General features: G+C 42.2%; 1 protein-coding gene across 1 annotated transcript; it reads left to right on the forward strand.

Annotated features, from left to right (window-relative positions):
• The first annotated feature begins 204 nt into the window (after nt 1-204).
• Nucleotides 205-20,076, forward strand: alpi.1 (alkaline phosphatase, intestinal, tandem duplicate 1). Its single transcript, XM_005920920.3, has 11 exons — nt 205-424; nt 1,081-1,206; nt 10,126-10,241; nt 11,555-11,729; nt 14,809-14,981; nt 15,757-15,891; nt 15,981-16,056; nt 16,796-16,930; nt 17,089-17,280; nt 17,477-17,593; nt 18,431-20,076. Exons 1-11 carry the CDS (start codon nt 331-333, stop codon nt 18,709-18,711), a joined length of 1,620 nt encoding a protein of 539 aa, XP_005920982.1. The 5' UTR covers nt 205-330; the 3' UTR covers nt 18,712-20,076.
• The last annotated feature ends 320 nt before the right edge of the window (nt 20,077-20,396 follow it).

The following is a 20,396-nucleotide window of genomic DNA, read 5'->3' on the forward strand; positions in this document are numbered from 1 at the left end:
AATCATAAAAATAAAAAATAAAATAAAATGGGGTTTGTGCATTTTCAAGAATTATTCTATGATGCTGTGCAGCTCCTGTGTGGTCCTCTTTTTCTGTCTCTCTCCCTTGCTCTTCCTCCTTCTCTCACACTCACTCTTCCCTCTTTTGTGGCTCTAAGCCTATGAGCTGGCTTGGGCCCTTCCTTACTACACACACCCAGCGGGGCTTTATAAAGGCAGGGCCGGAGGTCTCGGCAGCCACACTCTCTGCCTGTGCCTCCTCTGCCTTTACGTCTGCACTGAAAGCCGGCTGTGTCAATTTCTCCAGCTTCCAGGTCGTGTGGAACAGAGATGCTGACACCACATTACAGGGTCCCCAGTCTCCTGGTTATCCTGCTGGGCCCCATCCTGATGGCTGTCAGCCGGGCCGCTATGGACAGCCAAGGTGAGGAGACGTCAGAGTTATTATTGCTGCCTGAGGTTGGGATATTAGTAGCACTTTGTGGGGAGGAAAATGGACACACAGACTCGAGCAGGTAACCTCAAACTGGGACTGGGTATGTGAGTAAAGACAGACTGCTTTTGAAAATGCAGGTGTGTGGGTGCCAGTGGCTGAAGATGAACATAAGCTGGTGTCAGTATATTTTTGTCCGTGTCTACTTGTTTATGTAAACTTTGGGATGGACTGTTTGTCTTTCCTTGTTTTGGTGTGTGGCAAAAGGAATTTTCTTTTTTAGCTTTGTTTTCCCCCTAGAGCTTCTCCGTGAGCATGAATGGATAGATATCAAAGTGCCTTTAAGGCTGTTTTTTTTTAATCACTTTGACACCTTTTAAGAAACCTGTTTTTCTTGTCTGAATCAAGGTAAAGTACATGTGCATATGTCAGGGCATTAACCTTAAAGAGAGAAAAATGTGTGCTCACGCACACACATGAATTCTTATGAAGTTCTGCACATGGAAACCCCCCCACGCACAAACCCTAAACAGTCAGCCCCACACACGTGCCTGCTTGTTTACCTGTAAATCTCTGAGATCTACTCATATCCAAGACTGCACCTACATCTCATTCATTCTTTCTCCATGCATGTTTCTATGGAGCAGCCCTGTATGAGATTGAGAAAGAGCCGGCATATTGGGATGCACAAGCAAGGGCGACACTGGATGCTGCGCTCAGATTACGTCCTCGGGAGCACCAGGCCAAGAACATCATCCTGTTCCTGGGTGACGGTAAGCTCCTGAGAAATCAATTTTAACCAGCATTCAGTGCTGGCACAGCTGTGGCTAAAGATTCAGTAGAAAATGCATTACTTTCACCTTCACTGACAAACATAGCAAAGTGGATGATGTAACAGTATTTCTAAATAATTATAAAACTGTTTTCAAAGTGGGCAAGCAATGTGAGGTTTTGGGGTTCTTGTGGGTTTTTTTGCCAAGACTAAACAGAAGGATCAAATATCATTCAGCAATTACCAACAAATATGGTTCAAATATTTGGGAAAATTAAGCTTGACTGCAGTGCTTTGGAACTTTATGGGCGAAATATAGAATAGGTGGAAAAAAATACTTGTACAGACATATGTTGGTGTAGCATTGTGATAGACATTTAAACTTTAAATGGCCGATTTTCATTTTTTAACACTACCTGCGCTGACAGGTCAGAGGCTGTGTTGTCTTGCAGTGAGGTGTTGGCAGCAGATCCTTTCATTCCTGTGGGTTGAAAGGTGAGGCTTCTGATAATCAGGCCTGCTCCGGTCTGCCCCAGAGATGCTCCATCAAGTTTTGGATCACGGGAGGTTGGAAGCCTTTTGGCTCTTTGCTGTGCTCCACGAGCTGTTCCTGAACTTTTTCTTTCTGATTTCAATGGTTGTTAGATTGTTGGGCTGGTCACGTTGGTCAAAGACCGACGAACTGCAGGTGGGGGATGTGGATGACCTGTTAGTGGTTTTAATGTTGATGTGTGATCAGTGTACAGGAAGCAATGAAAATCTTTTGTCTCATTATCTCATTCAAAGCACTGGGCCACTTTTAAAACTGTATTTTTATGAATCTTCCATTGTGTCCGTAACTCAGATTTTCTTTTAAGGAAAAGAACAAAATCACTGAGATCCACATCCTGAGAACAGCTGGTAGTTGGTTTGGCAGAAAAAAAATTCTTTCCAGTCCACTGTGACCAGGCACACATGTGTCACAGTTTAGCACCTTTGCCTTTTCACAGATAGGATGCAATAGTAGAGGTCTGTATTGGAAGTCAGACATCAGCGATGCTGTTGTTGTTGGGTTTTTTGTTTTTTTTTAACAGTGCAACAATTAGCAATGTTATAATTTCTATCTTGACCTTATAATGGCAGCATTGTCACACAGTTAGAGTATTCAAACCCAGAATCAATGATTCACAAATGTATTTATTAGGATTATTCTGTGTTCCATTCACCCTGGACGTTTGATGGTGGGCTTAGAGTGACTCCCACTCCTGAGTTGAGATGTTCCAGTAAGAAAGTCACAAAATCAAGGAAAATAAGTATTTGCTTTGTTCCTTAGCAAGGTAGAGCCATTCATGTATCTGGTGTGTGACCCACTCAGCCATGGTGTCACCAGGTGCCACTCCAGTCAGCTGCCAGCTGGAAACTGAGGCTACAGTCTTTACATGCTATTTTTGACAACCCAAGGTTGGAAATGTGCTGCCTGGTCTGATGAGTTTCGATTTCTGCTGCAAGATTCAGACGATAGGTCAGAATTTGGCATAAACAACATGAAAGCATGAATCCATTCTGCTTTGTATCAACAGTTCAGGACACTGGTGATGGAATAATGGTGTGGGGATATTTTCTTGCCACTGTTGTCACACAGTTTAAGTACCAGAACCCAGATGCAATGATACAAAACTGTGTAAGAGGCTTATACTGTACTGCATTTACCTCTGAAGACAGATGTCAGAGCTGGGAGCTGCGTTCCAGTAGTCATTTCGGAAAAGCGAGGAAAAACAGGATTTGTTTACTGTTTGTAAACACAAGATTTGTTTACTGTGTGTAAACATAAGATTTGTTTACTGTGTATACTTGTTTTTTGCCCTGAAACACACTGCCCCAGCACATTCGTGTATGCATGAGGTTTATGTAGTGAGTTACAAATACACAGCAGTGATCCTACAGATCACAAGTTTTACAGTTTTACTAATGTTCCCATGCACATCCGCCATCTTGGATCATTAAATCAGGGTTAGTCGTGCCGTCCTGACTTTCTCAGTTGAAATTCTGATTTGAGGAAGCATTCCAGTCGAAGATTGTGACTGGGAACTTGGAAATTCCACTTTCCAACTTCAAATGGAATTGCCATTATTGACATAGCAGCATAGCACTGCTTCATCTGAGATTAATGTCGTTTCATCTAAAGAAAAAGAAATAAATCGGATAAAAATGTCAAACACAAACAAAAGTGTGCATTTTTTTCTTTCGCACAGCTCTTACAGAGCCATTTGTTTCTTTTAGAGTGCATTGTTTGTTGTTAGCAGTTGTCTTTTAGCTATGCTGTTACATTAGTTGATACTCTAAGATAACTTAGTTATCTTAGAGTATCAACATCAGTGGGGGCGCCACCTTAAAGATCCACTCTTGAGATAACAAAGTGTCCTTCTGTAGCGCTGTAGTCTGACACTGCAACATCTACAGACAGCTATTGACATTTGAGAATAATTTCCATCTGCATTAGATTTGGCTGGAAATTGTTCTGCCATTAATTGTTACTTTTATGACTGGTGAGGGATTAAATCAGTTTTGGTGGGATAAGATGATTAAAGGCACAAAAATGTGAGAATGTTTTTTGTGTTAAAGACAAACAATATCTGCTTTAAATCATACCCATCAAGTCACATTTCTGGGTGGTCGTTGAGCTGAGTTTTCTTTACACATCTCTCCTGCCCTGCTTTGCCCTAAGCCTGTTCTTAATTTTATGAGTGTGACTTTTAAGGGAAACTTAAATGCACCACAGTAGGGTTTTTAAATACAATGGTAAAGGGCTTACAGCAGCAAAGGAAAACTTGTAGGCACCATAGCAAAAACAGGCAACAAATTGATTGTTTAGTTAAGGAGGTACAATGCTTCGGGCTTCTCCAGGAGTGTTCAGATGCGTCATGGGTCAACCCTGTTTTTGACATTGCTTGGTAAATTGTGACAGTTTAAATAAAGCCTACAAGTTCCTGCATTTATACTGGAGAGCAACAACAAGTTAAACATGCTTGTACTATTGAAAATCACTTTATCCATAAAAACCACGTAGACAGAAATGAAAACAAATATGTTTGAAAAACTAACGGTAACCTCTGAGAACTAGAAGATAGACTGTTTCTTCAACAAAACATGTCACTGTGTTTTCACTTGAAAATATAAAATGTTAACTTTTTTTATGTAACACATAAAAACAACAAAAGCTTAGGATTAAAGCTGGTCTGGTGAAATTTATGAATATCTAGATCTAGATCTAGATATTGGTGTTTCCATTTGAGAGTCTACAGGACATACACTGAGGCTGGGTTTTAGAAATACAACATGGTAACATGAGAAATGTTAACTGTGACAACTCTAACATCTAGTTTAAGGCGTGAGAAGTAAATGCATCACAGAAGCTAATGAGGAGCTGCTTCTCCCTTATTGTGTTCAAATAAAGTACAAGTGATTTACATAAGGTTGATTCATAATACAAGAAAGGATGGTTCACATCATCTAAAAGATTCGACTGGAACTTGAAATGTTAAAGTACTGTTCCTGTCTGTGTGATGATTGTATTTTACCTGAGCTACTGTGAATGTTGTAAAAGCACTGTGACAAAGAGAAAGTACGCATTTGGGTAAACTGAGCTGGAACTTCACATATTGTGAGTTTTTTTTTTTCTTTTCTTTGAGAAAACTCATAAACTCCTTGCTTATTTAAGTAAGTAATTCACACAGATATTATATGTTTAAAGGGTGAGCTTAACAGTCAAGGAAGTGTCCTCAATACAGCCTGTACACACTTTGACATAGATGTAAGAGGACTGATAAAAGAAGGTATAATAGTAAATAAAACAAATAGTTATGTCAATAACTTCTGTTCCCTGAAGGAGAGGAGCGAGGTACAACACATAAGTATGGGATATCACGCCCTCGCGTGTCCTGGCTGAAGAAACCTTTATTCACGCCCTTAAGGCAGATGACGTGTGATGACACGTGCACGGCCCCGCCTGCACATATAGCCGCTGTCATCACAGTCATCCCTCAGTTCGATAGCCGCTCTTCACCAAGCCAAACTGCTCAGTGGGGTCACCTTGTGTTGTACCTCGTTCCTCTCCTTCAGGGAACAGAAGTTATAGACATAACTATTCGTTCCCTTTCAGTCGATTCACTCGGTACAACACATAAGTATGGGACATATATACACGCCCCGCAGAGCAGCCACCGAACCGGAATCGGACCACCACATCCTTAGTAAGTGGTAGACCCAGCAGAAAGGACAGCATGAGCCACCGAAGGGGCCAAGGACTTGCTGCTAGCAGGCTGATTATCTCCACATACCACGACCTTGTGGGCCACCAAGGGGCCACTAGAATCAGAGAGAGGGAATACCGATGTACTCGCTCTAGAACTGGAGATATCATTTCCACTGGGGGAAATGCATACACGTCTGGCCATTGGTGCGCTAGCGCGTCCATGCCCAAGGGTGCATCATGGTCGATTATGGAGAAGAACAGGGGGCAGTGAGTATTTACCCTTGAAGGAAAAAGATCTATTTGAGCCTTGCCAAATAGATCCCAAATCTGAGCCACTATTAAAGGATGTAACCTCCATTCTCTCACCAGAGGACCCCCCCCTGGAGAGAAGGTCCGGCCCCAGGTTCAGGTGGCCCGGGACATGGGTGGCTCTTAGAGACAGAAAATGAACACTGCACTATAACAGCAGAGAGTGAGACAGCTTCAACAGGGGAAGAGAGCGTGTTCCTCCCTGCCTGTTTATGTAAGACACCACTGTTGAATTGTCCGTCCTGACTAAGACATGCTGGCCCTCCAGGACTGGACGGAAATGCTTTAGAGCTAAGAACACTGCTAACAGCTCTAAGTGGTTGATGTGCAGCTCGTGCTGGGCTGCGGACCCTGCAGATCCCTCTCACTGATGCACCCTCGCAAAGCGCTCCCCACCCTCTTAGGGAAGCATCTGTGGACACCACCTTGCGAAACAACACCCTCCCAATCCGAGAGCCCTGATGCAGCAGCCTGGGCTCCCTCCAAGGACGGAGAGCTAGCATGCAAGACGCGGTTACCGGCAGCCTCCTCCGGAGGTGACGCGATGCACACAAACGGTGAGAGAGAGTCCAGCGTTGAAACGCTCTCATTTTTAACAGTCCAAGTGGCACCACAGCGATCATAGATGCCACCATGCCCAACAACCTTAATATCGTCTGGAAACGCAGTCTGCTTCCCAGCTGAAACTGAGCGAGGCAGCGATGAAACGCGGCCACTCTGTGCTCCGACAAACATGCGCGGCTGGAAAGCGAGCATATTTTCAAACCGAGAAAAGTAATCTGCTGACTCGGGATTAGCGAGCTCTTTTGAAAGTTCACAGAGAACCCCAGTGTCTGAATGTGTGACAGAACCAGTGACAGCTGTGTCTCTGCCTGCTCTCTGGAGCACGCTACGAGAGCCCAGTCGTCTAGGTAGGCTAAAATGCGGATGCCTCTCTCTCTGAGGGGCACTAGCGCTGCCTTGGCACATTTCGTAAAGGTGCGAGGAGCGAGCGACAGCCCGAACGGCAGCACTAAGTATTCATAGGCTATGCCCTCAAATAGAAACCTCATTAACTGCCTGTGTTTCGGGTGTATAGCCACATGAAAATAAGCATCTATTAGATCGATTGTTGCAAACCAATCTCCCGGGCCGACTGCATTCAATAGCTGTCTGAGTGTTAGCATCTTGAACCTGTACGTTCGTAGATACGTGTTCAAGACTCGCAGGTTGAGGATGGGACAAGGCCCTCCTTCTTTTTTTGGAACAACAAAATAATGGCTGTACCAACCTTTGTCTGTCTCCGAAGTGGGGACCACTCGTATTGCTCTTTTCTGCAATAGCGCCTTTATTTCCTCTCTGAGTATCATGGCCGCCTCAGTGTTGACAGTTGTGTTTACGACTTTTTGGAAACGAGGTGGCTTGACCCAGTAACCCATGGCAATGGTTCGCAGCACCCACGGAGATGGGGCGCAAGTGCGCCACTGAGGGAAGTGAGCAGCCAGCCGGCTGACCTGCAGCACCGTCGGAAGGGTGTTGTCGCCCCCCAGTTTGTCTGCAGGGGACTGCATCACCTGCCTGACCTTGCTCATTCTGCCTGCAGGCTGAGCATTTGTGATTGTTTGAGAATAAACAACACTCTTTATTGATTGTAACATGGAAACATGTACATTCATACATTTTGTTGGAGGCACCTTTTCTCGATGTGGTCACCTGAACATTTAACACACCTGAACAGGGAGTTACCTGAGGCATTTTGTGTGCAGGGGTTTTGTGCTTGGGAGACAGTGTTAGGAAAGTGCAGCGCCTTCTGGGGCTGACAACCTGAACAGAACTTAAGCGGCACCTCTTGTGCGGCAACAGAGGGGTAAAAACAGCATCTCCCTGCTGCTGGACCCCTTCTCCACTCGACACACAGCTAGGAGGGCTGAGGCTGAGGTGTCGGGTCCCGCCGGGGGCCCGAGGGTGGGCCTTTGCTCCAGGCCGACTGGCGTGGAGCTCGGGCCAGAGGATGTGCTCTCGCTGTCTGCTTCTTCCTCAGATCGAATCTAGCCTGAATGGCTTCAAGTGAATGTCCGAATAACCCAGCCGCAGACACTGGTGCGTCCAAATATATAGCTCTGTCCCTATCCGGGACGTCAGAGAGGGTCAGCCACAGGTGCCTCTGCGCCACTACTGTCGACGCCATCCCTCTGCCCAGGGAGAGCGCTGCACAGCGAGACGCACGGAGGATGTAATCTGTGGCGACTCTGACCTCGTTAAGAAGAGGTGCCAGCGGGCTGTCATCAGGAACCAGCGATCCGAGCACCGCCAGGCACATTGCCTGGTACGTCTGGAGCATGGTGATGGAGCTCATGGCGTGAGCAGTGCCGGCCTGAGCCCAATAAATCTTCTCCAGCTGCGAAGCAGAGAATCTGCAGTACTTGGACGGCAGAGTTGCGGGGCCGCCGACACCATGGTTATGGGACGGGGCCAGATAAGCAGCCAGAGACGGCTCCATAGGGGGTGGGTTAGCTAAGCCAGCCCCCTCGGCGCCGTCCAATTCCTTGTACTGTCCATAGCCGGGCACAGTGACGCGGGTAGACAGAGGTTTGTTCCATGCTGTTAGCTCGCAGAGAAGGTCTGGGAACATGGGAAGGCAGGAGGAGAGGGCCAGTCCACCTGCAGCTTCTCAGCAGCACGGCAAAACAGGGAAAAAAAGACAGGTGTCATCCTGGCCGACCGGCGTAGCAGCGGCGGCACATTGGGCCGACAATGAACTCTCCTGCTCATCCTCCGACAAACCATGGATGTCCAGGCCGATGTCCAGTACGTCATCGTCTTCCTAGGGAGCGCTGGCGGGCTTCAACCCAGGCTGAAGCCCGTCAGCGCTCCTGCATGATTTCGGCTCGTCATCGGCTAACCCGTCAACATATTCCATGTGGTCAGCCCAGCTAATTGCGGGGACATCGACCGGAAAATCCTCGTCTTCGGACTCGGATGAAGCCGGGGCTCCAGACTCGGAAAGGAGAGGGTCATGTCGTGCGACAGCCAAGCGTCCCAGCACTTTTTCCACAAACGTCACCCGTCTTTCCAGGGTCGAGCGCCGGAGCTGGCGACAAAACGCACAGGCTTCGGGCCCCAGGCAGACAGGGCAGGCATCGTGCTGGTCGCTGTCGTGCAAAGAGAAACCGCATCCCTGAGGACAGGGGCGAACAGAAGATTTCTGCTTTGCTCGCTTCGGTTTGGAGTCCATTCCAAAACGCAAAGCAAAATGCTGCACGGGAAAAAACTTGAAATTAGTGCTCCGCGGGCAGCCTACACACCAACTGCGCGGTGGAGGCTAACACCAACAGGGGCAGTTAAGCTAAGTTCAAGTCGGCAGACAACGGAGCTAACTACCAGCAGCTAGCTAGCCCAACTCAGCAGAGGTGTTCTCAGCGAGGTGAAGAGCGTAAGAACTGAGGGATGACTGTGATGACAGCGGCTATATGTGCAGGCGGGGCCATGCGCGTGTCATCACATGTCATCTGCCTTAAAGGCGTGAATAAAGGTTTCTTCAGCCAGGACACGCGAGGGCGTGATATCCCATACTTATGTGTTGTACCGAGTGAATCGACTGAAAGGGAACCAAAAATGTTAATTGAGTCATTTGATTTATTCTAAACTGCAACATTACTTTCTGTAATACCATTTTTGTGACTTAACATTCTCACTTCCAGATGATTGTTGTTGTAATTTGGTGACGTATAGATAAAAATGAACTGAAACCTCTGCTTACTAAGGGGTCCTTTTCATGGTTAGTGTGCAATGAAACAAAAGGAAAACTTAAATTTCACTGTAACCCTTAATGGTTTTGTGTAGAAAAGGGCAGTTTGGAAGTTTAAATGACATTACAATTGTTGTACATTACTCTAAAACCAAAGCTATAAGATTGACTTTAAGATTACAACCTGATTTCAAACATAATCTAACATAAACATTCTTACCCCTGGAAAAAGCTCTAAGATATTAAGAGAATATGCCAAATGAGATACAGGATGGCAAAAAATGTATCTTAAAATGAGCTCTTTTGAGCTCTTTTTCATTAGAACAGTAAAGTACCACAACAAAGAATAAGTACACATATGAGGAACAGGTATCACTGCTTTAGAGTTTTCTTGTGTTGCATGCAAAACTCTTTCTTAGTCTCCTCTCGGCATTTTCTTATTTAAACACTGGTGACTAAGAATCAGTCTCATTGAAATGTATAAATGTATCCATCACCTTTTGAATGTGTGCCATGAACAATTAAGGCATTTCTCAAGAAATAACAGGGGGAATCGAGCCCCCTTACTATCAACCTTATAAAATGTCCAGTGAATGTGTATAATGTAGACTGACCACGTCAGTGACCTTTGGTCGTCAATCACTGTCTCGCAGGAATGGGCGTGTCCACAGTGTCAGCAGCTCGAATCCTGCGAGGTCAGATGGATGGTGGATCTGGAGAAGAGACGATACTAGCCATGGACACCTTTCCATACGTGGCCCTCTCTAAGGTGACAAAACAGCACTGCTGACCTGCAGGTCATCAGTTATTATTCATCAATTAATTATTCACGTGTAGAAAGAAATTCAAAATAGCCAGTAAAGTGTCTTCCTATAACCTCAGCTGCACTTCAAATGTATTTTACATTTTGTATTTTATTAATAGTTCTTCTAAATTGCTTTCTCCACTCATGAGAAGTAGAGTAACTTTTCCAATGTGTGCTCTTGTTCTTCTGTGGCCTGTACTGAACTGTATCCACTCACATTACATCTAATGTTCTTTTTTTTTTTTTTTACTTTTTTTTTCTCTAGAGTTGGTCAGTTGGTTGCTAGGAAAAATGCTTTTATGTAATTCCTTGGAAGGGTGGAATACATATTAACCAGTAAATAGCTCTGTATTTTCAAACCTGCAGTAAAACATTTCTTACTGTGTTTGAAAATTATTGCATTTTACTGTTACATTATCCTAAAAAAGGTGTTCCTCCTGGTGAAGAAAGTGACAAAGCAGGGGGGAATTTTCACACAAATTTCAAAACACATTCCAGGTTAGCAACAGCTCACAGAAACGTACCTTTTCTCTGTGGCCTTTGAGTTTTTCCCCACTTTCACTCACATTCTTGTAAAATGTGCGTGTGTGTTTGAGTGTGTGTTTATGGTAGAAATACAGTCACCTGGTAAATCAGTACAGAGAGACATGAAATAGAACTATCATAGAGACAAAGACAGATTTGCACTGCAGGTGAATACCCCTTTATAAGGAAGGCCGATCAGGGGCTTGAACGTGTCTTTTTATCCACATGCTTCGTTCCCTTAACACAACACATGCCACTCAAACTCTCATGTGAGAAAAGAAATCCTAATGCAATCAACAGCTGAAGTGAAAATGCTGACACTGTGGTAGAAAATGTGAACACAGATTTAAACTCATCATCCTGGATTGAACATAATCCCTAAATCACTGTGTGGTTGAAAGAAGGAATCAGTGTTTAGTGTCTTTGGTGCCTCTGATATCCCAACCTATAATCAAAAAGAGAACATATCTGATATAACACATTCTAGCTGGCTCCATCTTTTAGATCATCCCCAGAAACTTTTGCAACTTAAGTGACAGTCATTTCAACTTAACACATTAGAACATGAAGCACATTCACGCAATTTTTCTCAGGGGAGAAGCAAAAATGCTACTTTCAATATGCAGTGAATGCATAAAATATCTCAACTCCCCAAATGTGCATGTGCAAATTTCACTTTTAAAAATAATGACATGGTCCATCTGTGTTTGATGCTATCCTGTTTTAATGCTGTTTTTGTTTCTACTCTGTAGACCTACAGTGTGGACAAGCAGGTAGCAGACAGTGCCAGCACTGCTACAGCCTACCACTGCGGTGTGAAGGCCAATGCAAAGACAGTAGGACTCAGCGCTAAAGCGGTGGCCTACGAGTGTAACACCACCTTTGGTAATGAGGTCTACTCAGTTCTGCGGCGCGCTAAAGCACAAGGTAAAGACAGTTGATTGCTTGGTCAAGTAGTGAGTTTGCTGTGTAAAGAACAGGTCAACCAGTTTGTTTTCTGATCTTAAGATATGTAATGCTTTAAAATAAAATATGTGGAATAAAGCAATAATCTGACAAGCTACTTCAGTGTTGCTTGCCAATTACGGTTCAACGTTCAAAAAATATATATACAGTTAGGAGAACCACCCACGCTGATCTGCCTTGACCTTTGTGCCTGTGGTCACTTTATGACATGCAATTTGTGCAGGGTTGTCTGTCAAGGCATGTGCATGTTTCAAGTGAATTTGCATTGTTGTTTCCATCGTGTTACAACATTAGATTGAGTTTGCTATATTTTTGTCACATATATGTTTATTTGCATCATGTGTCGATATACCAAATCGTTTAATGCACCCTTGGCTGCAGGGTAAGACCCTGGTAAACCAAATATGGCTGAGGTAACACAGACCACTAATGTTTTCTTCATAAAGGTCTACACATAGTCTAGCTCAGGGGTCGGCAACCTGCGGCTCCGGAGCTGCATGCGGCTCTTTAGTCCTTTTAGTGCGGCTCCGCGTGGTTTGGGAAAATAAATTATTTTTTTAAGTAATTAGCTGAAGTGTATTTTATTTATGTTAGTTCTTTTTTAACTTGTAGTTCTAAATTGGAAGATTATTGTGATATTGAAATATAAATATAAAATTATATTCTATTAGTTTTTGATCACTCAAAATAAGCGTCACACTTGTGGAAGCCGGTGTACCCGCCGAAACGCCTTGCATTTATCGAGACTTTCAACCCCAGGTAAGCCAATTATGGATCTTCGGATCTACATTATGTCAGCAGCTGTTCTCCACCGTGAACTGTATTAAAAACAAACACCGCTCACGCGTCATAGATGACAGCTTACAGTCCTGCGTAAAGATGAAAGTCACTTCGTACAGCCCCGATTTGCAGACGCTGTGCGCAGAGGTTCAGGAGCAGAAGTCCCATTGTAAACATATCACGGCAGACCCGACGATGTTTCCATGAACATGCTTTTCAGCATCTCTTTATTGACCACTTTTCACACACGGTTGCTGTACACATACAGCCGGTGTTAAAGCTCACAGCCCGACACATACCAACACAACAGCATAGATAGCACAGACGTTAAGGTGGCGAGGCGTGATTGCTGGTGCCGCTCCGGTGCGTCCGCCTATTTTTCATTTTTCAGCAGCATAGTGCTTTTTTTCCAATTATTTTTTTAAAAATCTGGTCAAGGCTCCAAAAGCCCAAAGGTGATATAAAGGTGGTGGCTCACAACAGTTTTTGTTTGCTACATGGATCATTTTAGTTCAGCTGGGTGTCTTTCCTTTTGTTATATTTCTTTAAGAGTTTAAAATGTGTTAATTACATAAATAAAATGTAATTTTCTCTGTAGCACTTCATGGATTTAAGCAACACACCTTAGTTGTTCACACAAAGCATAAAGGTAAAAAATATGTATATATACATATATACAGTGTTATCTTCATTTTAGATGTCAAAAAGTATTTGCGGCTCCCAGTGTTTTCTTTTGCGTGGAAATCGCATCCAAATGGCTCTTTGGGTGCTAAAGGTTGCTGACCCCTGGTCTAGCTGCTCAACTAGAACTAAATTGCCTTGGGAGACCCTGATGGGGGCAAATTGCCTCCAATAACATAACTGCTGGAGATCACTAGGGCACCAAAACCACCCCACCATGATAAGGTGTTCATTAAGTGGATTGTTCTTTTAAGGCAATTTTTTAAAATTGTTCTTCTATAATTATCAATAAATAAACAAACATGGAACCATCAAACCTGTCCACAGAGATAATGTATTGTACTGTGTTGTACTGTTACAAATGTAGTGTTGACAGCAGTAACTACAACAAATTCTATGAGCGTAACTGCTCGAAAACTCCAAATCTCACCTCCCTCTATCAAAATCATCTCACCATTGTCACCAATAAAACAGATAGTTCTTAGAATTGGAGTTCTATGGCACAGAAGAAGACACAAACCCAGTTCTAACAAATTCCAAAACTATTTGGTACAAAGTACACAAAAAATATAATTTGTATCATAAAAATAATCATCTTTATGCTTTAATTCCAAAATAAAAGTTGGTACACAGACTGTGTGAGGGGCTCAGGGGTTGAGAAATGGTGTCAGAACACAAGATAATTTATTTGAAAGAGGTGATTTCATTTTATATGTTAGACTTTCTTGCTGAGACCCGTCTGTCAAACCTGCAGCTCGAAGTCTTCTCTTCACAGTTAAACTGAGACTTGCTTACTGCAACCACTATTAAGCTGTGCTTGAAGCTGTTGTCCTGTGAGCTGTCTGTCATGCAACCTGTTAACTCTCAGAAACTTGTCCTCTGATTCAGTTGCTGCTTTGGGTCTGCCAGATCTCTACCTGACAGAGTGTGCCCCAGTTTCTGAGTGCCTTGTGATGGTGAAGGAAACTGTACTCATTGACACATTGACTTTTTTTGCATTTTCTCTGTGGGAAAGACCTACATTTTGAAGTGTTACGATGGTCTGTCTCTCTTCCATTATTAATAGCCTATTTCTTGCCATTTTGTAGCAACACTTTACTTTCTGTAGTACAATACTGTTCAACTGATGCTCATGAGGGTATGGTACCACAGTGTGTTCCAACACTGCTTTTATGCAGACAGATGGGGTTGTAAGTAATCCAGAAAAGTTGGAACACCTGTAGGACTTAGTAGCACCAGCTTCTAAGGCTTCATCAACCTCCACTGCTGCCGAACAGCTTTAAGTTGTTAACCCATTTTGTGTTCCATGAAAACAAAACATTTTGTATAATTCTGAAAAGTACATTACTTTTGGTTTTGGGTAATCTTACCTTTTTTCTTTTCTTTTCTTTTTCTTTTTTACATCTGGCAATTCACTACTTACTTTTGTACCATTTCAAATTATTCATTGGACTTGAACAACTTAAACAGCAATAACTGGAAGAATTAGGGTGTTTTAAAACCTTTGACCGGTAGTGTGAACTCCTGGATGTACTGTATTCTATCCATTTTTCATTTGCAGTTTTCTATTGTTTTTCAGGTAAATCAGTAGGAATAGTGACCACCACCCGTGTCCAGCATGCTTCCCCAGCAGCCGCCTACGCCCACTCTGTCAGCCGCAGCTGGTACAGTGATGCAGATCTGCCTTCCAGTGCTCGCGAACATGGTTGCGTCGACATTGCCACCCAGCTAGTCACCAATGTTGACATTGATGTAAGAAAGAAAAATTGTTTGGCTCTTTTCAATCAACAAATAAGATATAACATCAATTGTCAGTGCAGCTATTATATAATAGGGTTTATTTAAATACTTTTATATAAATTGGTAGGGACCAGATAATTCTTTTATTATGCCCTGACATTTAAAATCTTGGCCTGGTCTGTCTAGACTTTCACTAGATAGATCAGGCTGCACCCACCTGTTAAACAGGCCTCCTGGCCACCTCTTGCCTCCTTTGTTGAAAGGGTCACTCCCAGAGGCAGAGGGCTGTGAGGCACCGCCCAGCGGGAAACGCTCTACAGAGAACCAAACTTTTTTCTTTTGAGTTCTGTATGTCCGTTCAGGCACAGTCCATACTTGATCTGTAGGCAACTCAGAAGTGGAGGTCAGGGTGTGTGTGTGTAATTTCATATGACTCTACTTGATGAGAGCAGTACACAAATACTTTAAAGCAAAGATTGTAAGCTCGATCAGCCCTGTTAGAACCCTGTTTTGCTGCACCACCTTCTATAAAATTGCAATAAATAAATAAATAAATAAATAATGGAATTGATCTTGTTGGCCTATCTTTAATTGCCATATACAAATGAGCACTCTGTGTTCCAGTTATTTTCCATTGTGATTTCCAGAGTTCATGACTTTATCGTTTTATTTCGATTATCCTGTCAGATTATAATTAACAATAACTTTAAGGTCAGTACAAAGAAATATGAGGAAAGTTGGAAAAGCCAAACATCTTTGTGGTTCTGCTTGTTGTTGTTTTTTAAAGGTGATTCTCGGTGGAGGCAGGATGTACATGACTCCAAAAGGCACCCCAGACCCAGAGTACCCTACCTCCAACTCCCGCAAGGGGGACCGCAAAGACAAGAGGAACCTCATTGATGTGTGGCTGAAGGCTAAACCAGTAGGATTATTGACAATTATTGTGCAAATATTTCCTCAATTCCCCCACGACAGCTCACAGAGTCACGTTTCCTCTGGTTTGTGTTTCAGAACAAGAAATCACGCTATGTTTGGCACAGGAAGGAGTTTGATGAGATAAATGTTAAAAATACTGACCGACTCATGGGTGCGTAACTAATATTGGGTCTGCTAATGAGCAGATACAGACTTACTGCAGAATATTAAATATATTAACATTGGTAGAAAGGTAGGGAAAAATTTAGTCATAAACCTGTTTACATATATCTAAGTTATTAAATCTTATAAATGCCTTAGAAAGAAGAGGAGTCCACTTAACCCAACTTTAATCTTTATAGACATGTAAATACTTATGATGTTGACTAGTATCATCTCTTACTGCTTTAGTGATAAAACAACACAGTGTGCATGACAGCAATGCAGCCGCCAATAGCTCAGAGGTGTTATCATCTTGTTATCAATGTTATGCATATTACCCACTTGTATGATAAATTTAGAAAATTAGATCTGCTGCATTTAAAGGTGTTCTTACTTTTAAAACAAGCCATTACAGAGAAGGCTTGACTAGCAGCTAGCAATTATTTCTTTAAAACTGTTAACTGCCTTATATATAACTTAAATGAGCAAGTGTACCAATTCTTAGATAGATTTTCATATTAATGAGCTGAGATTGCAGTGCTGATTTTAACTCTACAGACGGGGTCAGAAGGTTTAGCTGTTCAACTCTAACATATTTTGAAATTGACTTTCAGTTTCCATTTTTTTGTTTGTATTTTTGTTTTAACTGACAGTTTGGATTAACCACAACATTGCTGTGTGCTGCTGCATATTTTTTATTCATTTTGGTCCAACATGAACATTTTCTTCTTGTTTGTTCGTGCTTCTAGGTCTGTTTGAGCCCAAAGACATGAGATTTGAGGTCTTCCGAAATAGCACGCGTGATCCATCCATTGTGGAGATGACAGAAAAGGCTATTCAAATACTGAAGAAAAATCCAAAAGGATATTTCCTGTTTGTGGAAGATGAGTGCAATAAAACAATTTTGTAATGTAAAATCTCAGCAAGCACACTCATTTAATTATTTAGCTTGTGAATCCAGTTTAATGAGGTTTAATTCCTTAAGTTGCAAGACAATGAAATAAATATTAAATGTCTAAATCTCTTTTCTGTTATCTGTTACGAGGGAGAATCGATCACGGTCACCACGATGGCATTGCCAAACTGGCACTGACAGAAGCTGTGATGTTTGACCGTGCCATTCATCGTGCTGCACAGCTCACCAGAGAATCAGACACACTGACTGTGGTCACTGCTGACCACTCTCATGTCTTCACCTTTGGTGGCAACACGGCTCGAGGAAACCCCATCTTTGGTATGACTCAAAGCACTGCCACGTGAAGGCATTGTGGGTTCAAACTAGCATGAAAATCATGCCCTGATGTGTGAAATTAAAAGTACAAGGGGCGAAAAAAGGGGTAAAACAAAAAAAGGGTGCAGACGGACCATTTGTGAAGAATACTGGAACTAGCCTCTTCCTTACCTACATTCTTTTTATTTTTATTATTCAGGATTAGCCCCAAAGAAAGCTGACGACCAAATGCCTTTCACTAGCATCCTGTATGCCAATGGCCCGGGTTACGTCCATATAAATGGAACTAGAGAGAACATCACTTTGGTGGATTACTGTAAGTACAGATTAATATCTTTCAGCTGTGGCACTCGTCTGTGCTGATGTGTACACAGACACCTTGAAGCGATGCGGTTATGGTTGGCTTGTGCATGTTTCTCTAGAGAGCAGAGATAAATTATGATGGTCATTTTATTTACGGATTCATGGTTCTGTCTTCTGTTTAGTTCTTTGCACAGGTCTCCTGTACTTTGGAAGGTTAACAGCAATGTTCCTTGTCCTACACTGTGTGTTTTTTGTCATTGAACAAGTGTGTGTAACTTAAGGTGAAAAGAATGCCTTCTCTTTTTAATATACTTGTTCTGGGAACCAGTGTACACTCAGCCCACCTGGCACCTATCCCCTGCAAGTCAACATCTATATGATTAATGTAAGCGTATGAGGCCAAAAAGATTTTGTGAGATGTAGAGATAAAAGAGAATAAAGGTTCAACCTTTGCACAATACTTAAAAGGCCCCTTTAACCAGAGCAAACCAAAGACTGCAGTCGTTTTCCAAATACATCCACTGGGGGTATTTTTACACGCTTTGCTTCGCGTTAGTCGCTGAATCAAAGGGATTTAGATTCCTTTCTGGTATGTGAAAATTATATTATTAAGTTTGATTAAATAAATTACAGAGGATTTGAAAAACACAGTTGTGCCACAGGATACATGAGGAAAGTGTGATAATAGTGCAATCTAATGTATGTCTCTTATCCCAATGACAGTTTATGAATTTGTAAGTAAGGTAGAGTGTATAAGGTCATCACGGTGAATTAATGGAAACGCTGTATAAATACATCTACTTATTCTGAAAGGTTGTTTGGTGACTGGCTACACATTTTTTTTGTTTAGATGATGAGGAGTACATGCAGCAGGCTGCTGTGCCACTGGATGCTGAGACACATGGTGGGGAGGATGTGGCCATCTATGCCAAAGGACCAATGGCTCACCTGTTCCACGGTGTAAAGGAGCAGAATTATGTGGCACATGTCATGGCCTACGCTGCCTGTTTGGAGCCTTACACAAACTGTCCTCCTCACACTCACCGTCACACTCATTCCTCCTCTGGCTCTGTGAACACACCTTCCAGCCTCTTGTTTTTCCTTCTCTGTGTTCTCTTGTTGTTCAGATGACCCCACCCAATCCGGCACCCGTGTTACTTTGTATAAATGTAGCAATATGCACTAAACACTCGCAGGGTATGCATGTGCACTGTATGTGCACAGGCTGTCAACTTAGAATCCAGGGATAAAAGTACTGTATTTCTTAAGAGAAAAAAAGATTCTCTGTACGTCCATATTTACATGCACAGTTAACCAAACATGCATGCAAGCGTAGGCTTAACTTGCATGTGCTAACTCTATTCAGGTGCATACCAACAGCTATGCAGGAACCTCAAGCTACTACATATGCAAATTAACCATAATTCATATATAAACAGCCCTCTGTGTATTTCCACTGCAGAGCCATCAAAACTTGTTGTATTTTATAAAGGCAATTACAGCCTATATGTACATATGTGACGTCTAACATGCACTAATTTTTTCATTATTAAGTGTGAGTTTTGCCCATTATGTTTTTTTCTCCAGTTAAATACATTCAGTGTAATCTAAAGCTTTGGACAGCATAAACTGAAACAAACAGATTTGAGCTCATTTTTTTCTATTGGCCACGTATACAGGGCACAGAGCTGTAACATGATCATCACTGTCCAGGTGAAATAAAATACTATAATGTAATCCTGAATTATGAGCCGTCATGGCGAGTACCAGCGTTATCAGACCTGAGAAGAAATCAGAAAGACTGCGTTAAAATATCAGCCCTTCATTATGTGTCTTGACCTTAATAGCTCCTAACCTTTTATGTTTCTCTGTTAAATTTCCTGTCACTTGATACCATAATCTATTGGATTGTAAACGAATGTATTTTATAAGCAAGTTGAATATGTATTTTCATACTATTTCTTTTCCTACAGATGTGTAGGCATAGAACATCTGGTTTTCTTTGTAAAATCGTTCTCCATTTGATAGAAAATATTTTGGGTAATGCCCAACTTTATGGGTCATTTCATTTAATAAAGATTGCCAAGAAAGACCATATGTGTTTTTACATTTTCTGGATTGGCTGTGTTCCAAAGTAAGCGTATTACATTGTTGCCCCAACATTTAAGAAAAGATTTAGATACTGATGCTAACATTTTGAATGTGGAAACTGAAACTCCTGTTAAGCCCTCCAACAGAGTCTGTGAAATAATGATAAAATAAAATAAATAATAATACAATTATCAGGCTCACTTACATGTATTTCCCTGTAAGGAATGAAATTTTGACATTGTAAAAGTGTATTCCACTGAATCTTTCAAAATCTTCCTGTTTTAATAAAACTGTTTTCTGCAATAAGCCCAAACCTGGTCCAAACAACCAAAGCCAGTGGATATAAAAGAATGAACATTTTTAAACCACTTTCTGAAAACGTCACACAGATGTGCGATCAAAGCCACCTGTACACACACACACACACACACACACACACACACACACACACACACACACACACACACACACACACACACACACACACTCATGGCTCAGTTAATTGTACCACAAATTAAAATAATTTTCAACAATTTGTGAAAATTGGACCACTTGACCATAAAGTACAGTAAACAGATTTTTAACACTGCAATGTAAAAGTGTGGAAGAGTGAAAAACAAAAACAAATCAGTAAATTTTGTGCATATCACACTGATTTATGGTAGCTATAGACAAGAGTGATTAAAGCTATTGCTGGTAAACATTTATCAGATGGTGCTTTTTAT

This window comes from Haplochromis burtoni, unplaced genomic scaffold, assembly GCF_018398535.1.
Source record: "Haplochromis burtoni strain Fernald_Lab_line unplaced genomic scaffold, NCSU_Asbu1 Contig_5, whole genome shotgun sequence".
Lineage (NCBI taxonomy): Eukaryota > Metazoa > Chordata > Actinopteri > Cichliformes > Cichlidae > Haplochromis > Haplochromis burtoni.

Coding starts and splice junctions, on each gene's coding strand:
- alpi.1 (XM_005920920.3), top strand. CDS start 331: ATGCTGACACCACATTACAGGGTCCCCAGTCTCCTGGTTATCCTGCTG. Junction 16,057..16,795: donor AAATACTGACCGACTCATGG/GTGCGTAACTAA, acceptor TCGTGCTTCTAG/GTCTGTTTGAGCCCAAAGAC. Junction 16,931..17,088: donor ATATTTCCTGTTTGTGGAAG/ATGAGTGCAATA, acceptor GTTATCTGTTAC/GAGGGAGAATCGATCACGGT.